The following is a 7,166-nucleotide window of genomic DNA, read 5'->3' as shown; positions in this document are numbered from 1 at the left end:
GCCGCCCCTCCAGAGCCGCCCTGCCGCCGTCATCGCTCCGCGCCGGCGGGCCGGGCCGGGCATGGCTGAGGGGGCGGCGGGGCCGGGCGGCGCCGAGCGGTACTTCACACGCTGGTACAAGCCAGGTACCGCGGGGGGCCGGGGCCGGGCCGGGCCGGATCGGCGGCGGGGCCCTGACTCCTCTTTGTGCCTTTCTTGTAGACGTGAAGGGGCGGCCGTGCGAGGACTTCTGCGTGCTGCAGCACTCCAACAGGCGAGTGGCCGGCGGGGATCGGGGTCCGCCGCTGCCTGCTGGGCGCCGGCGCTCGGGAAGCCTCGCGCTGCCTTCGGCCAGGGCGCTGCGGCAGCCCCGGCCCTCGCCCCGCACCCGGAGGGAGCGGCGGTGGCTGCAGCGGCCGGGACATGGACAGGGCTGGGCTGGGACACAGCGCCAGGCGAGCCTGCGTTGTCCGGGAAGGTGGGAGGGTGGGAGAGAGACAGATCGGCGTCCCCATCCTTTAATTATTGCTCCAGTGAGAAACAGTGGGGCTTGGACTCTTACCCCGACACCCTCCCTCACCCCCCGTACTGCTCAGCAGTGTCCGGAGTGCTGCCCTCGCTCCCTGCACCCTCGCCTGCTGGAAGGGCCACGTGCAGCCTCCCTAGGGCTGTTGATGGAAAGACTGGACGTGGCGCTCAGTGCCATGCTCTAGTTGACACGGTGGTGTTCGGGCAGAGGCTGGACTCGATCTCAGAGGTCTTTTCCAACCTATTTGATTCTGTGATCATCAGTAGCAGAAGAGCAAAGTTCCAAAAGGCTTTTCCCTAATAACATTTTGAAGGAGTCTGTTTAACTTGATTTCTAACTCCTTCAGTTTGAACGAACATTTAGCTTTTTCTCGATAAAATGTAATTGTTTTTCCTTGTATATTTGTGCACTAATGGATGATGAAGGCAAGATAGGAAAATGTCTTGCTTCTGCTTGGATGTATCCAGTTATTTGGAGTAAATTCAACCTGTACCCGATGTGGAGTCTCATTCCATACCTTACCTCCCCCTCTGGCAGCCTGTTTGGGCATTTGGGAGCCTTTCTGGGGTGTTTGGTCCCAGAGGGAAGAAGAGCCTAATTACTGTCCGCACAAAAACTGGCAGGGCCGGTGGTTCACGTGTTGAGGGAAGGTGAGGCGGCATTTGTGTTCCCAGTGAGTTGCCTGCTCTAAGAATTCATCATAAAAAGCAGGGCGTGCTTGGCACAGGGCAGAAGCATCACCTTGCTGCAGCCTTGGAGCTGGAGCTCCTCTGTGGCTGTCCCCTGCAGTTATTCCTCACTCTTTCAAAAGGGAAACCAGAGTACCTGCAAATAACAGGTATGACAGTAACAGCAAGAAAGGACACCCTTGCATTTGTACTGAATGCTAAATATGAGGTTACTAATCTCAGGTGTCTGATAGAAACAATAGTTTAAATGCTGTTGATTTGTTCAGTTGTGTATGAAGACTGTTTTGCACCTTTGAATTCTGAAATACCAGGACCCTTGGATTCCACAGCAGCTTAGCCAGATGTTCTATGAAGTATTTTACCATTGTTATGTATGGGGCTGTGGCTCAGTTTGCTGTTTCTAGGCAGTATAAAGTTGTTTCTTGATTTTTTTGTTTTGCCAGGTCTCAGCTCCATTAGATGACAGCTCCAACAGATAATTTGTCATCTTCCCCTTAGAAGGAGGCAGGGGTGAAGGGAGGTAGCTTTGCTGCTAGGACACGCTGGATGATACATTCACCAGGATCCAGCTCCCTCTTGTGGGAGCTGCGCAGCCAGAACTCCCCAGGAGTGTGGGGAGATGGATACAGCATCCACAGGAAGAGATTTGGTTCCATACCCTGTTTTTTAGTGCAGTCACTGTTGTTAGTTTTGGTCCTTGCTCTAGGTTTTATACTCTCAAACAAAATAGATTCCTTTCTCTTCACTTACTTGCAAGTTCATGCTTGTGCATTAGGCATAGTTCTAGGCCAGGTAGGCCTAGTCTCTTCAGCTGGGCCTGTCTCAAACTGTCCAGTTCCACGGCAAGAAATAACCCTCCTTTAGAAAAAAATGAAATGCAAGCAGCAAGTTAACTAAGGCCCAGATCACTGAAGGATTCATCAGCTGTAACTGTTCACCACAAAAGGCCTTTAGCTGTTGAGAAACACTGCTTTGTGTTACATTTTGTGGCAAGTGCTCTGTGCTTTACTTGTTTGTCCTAAGATGAGTACCTACTTCAGCTATTGGCTGAAATGAACCAACCATGCTCCCATGGGGTACAACAACAGATAAAACAGCACTGGCTTATTAAAATTCAATGGTTCTGTTTCAGTAAGAAGTGTAGGGCTTTTAACAATCCAGTCTGGTATCTCAAAATCAAGTGTTTTCTATGGCAGCAGCTTTTGGTCAGAAAGCCATTTCCCTTCAGTTTGGTACAGCAGGTGTCAAGTAAGATAGGCAGAGAAGGTTGTGGAACTTGCTTAGAGCACAAAGGACTGTGGCTTCTTAAAAGTACAGTGGAATAACTGACTTTTTTTTTCTTTTGCAGAATCTGTGTCATCACCTTGGCAGAAGCCCACCCTCTTCTTCAAAGTGGGAAAACAATTAAAAACATTAATTACCAAATCAGTGCAAACTGTAGCAGACTTCAGAATAAAGTCTCTGGGAAGTCAAAAAGGGTATGGCTTTTTGCTTTGTTTTTATTTTAATCTCTCACTGTGTCTGAGATCTTTCTTTCCTTTCTTGGATAGAAACCCAGCAGGTTACTTTTGTATTTTTTAAACCAGTCCCTCTGCAGCTGAAGAATTTAGACTTCCTCAAGAGGTGTCTGTCTCCCTGTCCCAGCCAGGGTCTTGCAGTGCTCCTACAGCACTGCTGGTTTCCAGTGTTGCTCAAACCCACTCACTTCCAGTAATTTTTTTGGTAGTGTACAGAGGGACATAAACATCCCTGAAATGATAAAAAGTTGTTTCCAAGAAGCTGCAAAGGATTTGGAGACTACTGTTTTTTTCAAGCAGATCCAGATAGCAGATGGGCCAGTTCAGTGTGCTGGGTTTTTGAAAGTGCCGTTTAACTTGCTTACACCGAAATCCGTGGTGCTGTTCCTCTCCTCTCGCCCCTGATTTTAGTCTCATCAAAATTCGAGTCTGCTAGTCTGCAGTAAACTTAATTATTACTAAATCTGTAAGCTTGTAGCAAGCTTCTGTTTGATTTGTGCACATAACTAAGTTGGCATCTCCCCTTCTGTAGGGAAGCACAGCTCTGGAACTTGCACTGACCTGTAACTATCACACATCCTTCCTTTTGGACATTACTGATGGTAATACTTTCACAAGCCCTGTGTAATTAAAACTACATACACATTTATTTATTTTCCAAATGCAGGGAGCTCAGTTTTTAACAGAACTTGCCCCTCTGTGCAGGATATCTTCATCAGATGGAGAGGAATACACCATTTACAGGTAAGGTTTTTCCATTTTTCTTCTTAGCTTGACATACCACACACATCTACTGAATCTAAACACTTTTGCAGTTGCATACGAGGGCGGCTGATCGAAGTGAATGAGAACATTCTTAGTAATCCTGCTCTTCTGCAAGAAAAGGTAAGACACTTTCTTGTTCTTTATTTTCCAGCTTTTATTTCACTGCTAACTTCAGTCTTGGTTTTTTAGCCATCAACTGAGGGGTACATTGCAGTGGTTCTACCCAAATTTGAAGAAAGCAAGAGTATAACTCAGGGACTTCTGACGCAGAAGGAGTACGAGGAAGTTTTGTTGCAACGCCGCAGTTCTGCTTCATGAAATCAATTCTACACTCCCTGTCTGTATTTAATACTAAATAAGTGACTTCTATTGTACACTGTGAGTTTTGTAGTATTGAAAAGGACCCAGTGCCAGTTTTTAAAAGTGGAACTAAACTGCTTGATTCATAAAAGAATAAACTAGTTTAAATAGTTTGTATATTAAAATTTCTGTAAAAACTTGACGTAAAATTTTTCTTTTTCTCTGAATTCTAGCTCTACGGGTTTTTAAATAAGCTCAGAATGACATGTTGGAGATTATTTATGTTCCACAATCAGCTTTGCTTCTGCTTAATGCTAGCATAGTATATATAGAAAAATCATAGCATTTGGCTATCATGTAATTTAGCTTAACTAATACAATATGGAGTTTGACACAGGTGAATGGAAAAGAAAACTGCAACAAAAGCCTCTGTACAAAGAGCAGATAAACTTGAAAATATGTATTTCACACAAAGTTGTATTTTCATGGTATCCTGAAGTCAAATAATGCCCTTTGTACAGAATTTTGTAATAATCAGTATCTACGTTCTTCAATTTTAAATGGCATAGTATCAACTCTGCATAATACTTCAGTGGTTCTACAGGCAACTCAAATTCTGCTCAGTAAGTTTTAATAAAGAAGAAAGCAACAACTGCCATCTACAAATAGGGTAAAAGAGAAAGGGTTTGAGTCAAGACTATTAATCACTTAGAAATACACTTTTGTAGAGATGAATCATGTCATCAAGATTAAAATTCAGGGGTGCAGCTATTTAAAGAGGTTTTTTTTTTTTTCCTAGGACTACTTCATTTGCAGGCATAACTTGTAACTAAGGTAACAATTCAGTGCTTCAGGCCACAGCCTTTCAGACTATATTCCTGATTCCACTTTATCAAATATATAGACCGAAATAGGCCAGAGATGAGTTTACAGACTTCAGCAGTAGTGTTACATATAGCGTATGCAGCACAGGGGTCTTTACATAAAATGTCTATTAGCAGCATCTTTGGGTTGACACATCCATTAAGACATTCATAAGCATTAATTACAAAATGGGTATCAATAGTGAGCATAGGAAAGGCATTCACATTATAAAAATACAGAACATTTAGACTAGCTGGTGTTTTAATGGCTAAGTCACGGGACATCTATTAGATGTGACAAAAGGTCAACAGTTGTATATCAAATTAACCTGCCTTGACTTTCCACAAATGAAAGCAATATTGAAACTTCAGCAAGTGTTATTTTCAAATGGGAATTCCTGCATTTCTCAGTGCTATGATTACTTGCTCTCTAAAAACGTCATGTTTGTTACATGATTTTCTAAAGACTTGATGCCAAATGTGTCCACTCTTCTTTCTGGAGTACGTGCATTTGTACCAGTTCGTAATCTGTCTTCTTTCCATGGTGGAGCAGGCTTAAGACAACCATTTCCTGCTTTATTCTGTGTATATATATATATAAAAGATGTCTTAAAAAAACTCAACCCAACCAAGCAAACCCCCAAACTTTAAAATAGTCCGGATAAACCAAGTACTCACCTTTCTCAGTAATTTGCAGCAAAGTGGAAGAAGTTGGCATAGCAGAGTCATCACATTCCTTGTTTTCAGAATGCATGCATCAACCTAAACAAGACATTTAATAGAGTAATACCACTCAATTCTTGTGTTAGGCAGTTGTTTTTGGCATGAGATGGTGATCTGCTTCGAGCTGGGTTAAGTAATACTCGTCCTTCTGAAATATCTCCTAATCAAATGGGTTTGCCTACATTTTTTTCTTAGCTTCTCTGTATAGTACATGTAAAACAAGAGCATCCCTTCTTTTAAGCACAACTTGAGCTATGATGCAGACACATCCCAAGAGAATGAACTACTAGTACTACCATATTAAATAGTAATAGAAGTCTCTTGGAAAGGAGTTCTTACCATCTAAGTATGAATCATCCCAATTCCTCATGGTTTTCCTTATGTTTTATGTCTAGCCAGTATGATTTAGAAAGCCATGCATCATCTAAGCCTTAGTTCAATGTTACACTAAAAGTTATCTTAAATCTTAACACTCAGCCCAGGTAACAAGCCTGAGTCCTCGAACATTAATTTGAGAAGCTGTAATTGCTATGTACTGATACATCACTGTGTAAACAGAGTGGAGTTCCCATTTAATTGAGAGGGTGAAACAAACCACGCAGTAGCCCCAAGGGGCTCAGTTTTGCTTGCATGCTTTAGCCAGTTTCAGACCCTGCTGTAAAACTGAAACACCTTTTCCACAGCCAACTGGAAACAAACATCCACGTGCACAGAAATGGTCTTGCTCACAACTGATCACTGTTGGCTCAGGGATACTGATCCCCGCTGATCATTGCACATCTACTTCTTGTGTTAACAGTGTGGAAACTTCCATGGCAGCTGTCTATGTAGTTATTTATGGCAAATATGAGTATCAGAAAAAAATCTGGGCAGTCCAGGGTAGATGCTACCTACTGAGAGGCAAATGTGCTTCAGTAGTGGAGTTGGGGGTTTGGAATTTGTTACATTTATGTTAAGCATCAGTAACAATAATAACAGTAATTATTACAGTGGTGGAAATACATATTACCTCCATTAAAATTCTGATCCCTGAAGTCCATGTTGAGGTACACCTAATTACAGTTCCCGTTTATCCGAATGGAATTCTAGTGGATTACAGTACTACTGCAAACTAGCCCCATATTTTAACTGGAGCATAAATTAGTATATTACTTTATTTCAAAACAAGTTAGGTGTTACTTTGAGAAATATAAATAATTTTTACCTTACCTTTGTAAATGTAGCACTTTTACCCTGAGCAGAAGTTTTAGCTGTTATCTGGAGCTGCTTGCACATAGAGATGAGTTTTTCAGCCTCCAACAGAAGGAAAGGCTTGTCATCATTGTGCACCTGGAACGTGGTTCAGAAGACAACACAACTCTGTGTTAAAGACTTCAGCATTAGGTTAAGGGCAAAGACAGCATCAACCAACTGTTAAGCAGTATCACTGGAGTAATAAGATATATCACCTGATCAGAAAGAGCATGAAGAGCTGAAGCAAGCTTTGTGCCCTCTGTGGCAAAAATCTGAAAGGGAGAGAAATCATGTAACAAAATGAACCACAACAGAAGATGAGGCTTTTCCCCTCCTGTTTTAATATTGTACTTTTAAGTAAAAAGGTAGCAGGAAATACTTGTAATAATTGTACAATTATAAAAATTATATAAATCTATAACTCGCAAGTCAGCAGTTTGCAGTGACTTCTGAAATAACAAGCTTCACTACAAACTGCCGTCCTCGCAGATAAGCAGAGTTTAAAGGCTTTCCCTTTACATATAAAAAACCCCCCAACTTCCAATTTTTTTTTTTCACTGTGGCAACT

At 42.4% G+C, this 7,166-nt stretch overlaps 2 protein-coding genes across 2 annotated transcripts in view; one reads left to right on the top strand and one right to left on the bottom strand.

Annotated features, from left to right (window-relative positions):
• The first annotated feature begins 24 nt into the window (after window positions 1–24).
• On the top strand, window positions 25–4,122 carry ABITRAM (actin binding transcription modulator). The gene is made up of 6 exons (XM_069004233.1): window positions 25–125; window positions 202–253; window positions 2,546–2,675; window positions 3,382–3,458; window positions 3,530–3,599; window positions 3,669–4,122. Exons 1-6 carry the CDS (start codon window positions 62–64, stop codon window positions 3,795–3,797), a joined length of 522 nt encoding a protein of 173 aa, XP_068860334.1. The 5' UTR covers window positions 25–61; the 3' UTR covers window positions 3,798–4,122.
• Window positions 4,123–4,224: 102 nt separating this feature from the next.
• The window catches only part of CTNNAL1 (catenin alpha like 1), a 58,571-nt gene continuing 55,629 nt past the window's right edge, over window positions 4,225–7,166 (bottom strand). Inside the window, exons 16-19 of the mRNA XM_069004232.1 lie at window positions 6,814–6,870; window positions 6,575–6,694; window positions 5,321–5,404; window positions 4,225–5,223 (exon numbers count right to left, since the gene is read on the bottom strand). Coding sequence (XP_068860333.1) covers window positions 5,062–5,223; window positions 5,321–5,404; window positions 6,575–6,694; window positions 6,814–6,870 — 423 coding nt within the window. The 3' untranslated portion in view covers window positions 4,225–5,061. The remainder of the gene's footprint in view (window positions 5,224–5,320; window positions 5,405–6,574; window positions 6,695–6,813; window positions 6,871–7,166) is intronic.

Source organism: Aphelocoma coerulescens, chromosome 2 (genome assembly GCF_041296385.1).
Source record: "Aphelocoma coerulescens isolate FSJ_1873_10779 chromosome 2, UR_Acoe_1.0, whole genome shotgun sequence".
NCBI lineage: Eukaryota > Metazoa > Chordata > Aves > Passeriformes > Corvidae > Aphelocoma > Aphelocoma coerulescens.
The sequence above is the reverse complement of the archived record's forward strand: the minus strand, read 5'-3'. Positions and strand labels throughout refer to the sequence as shown.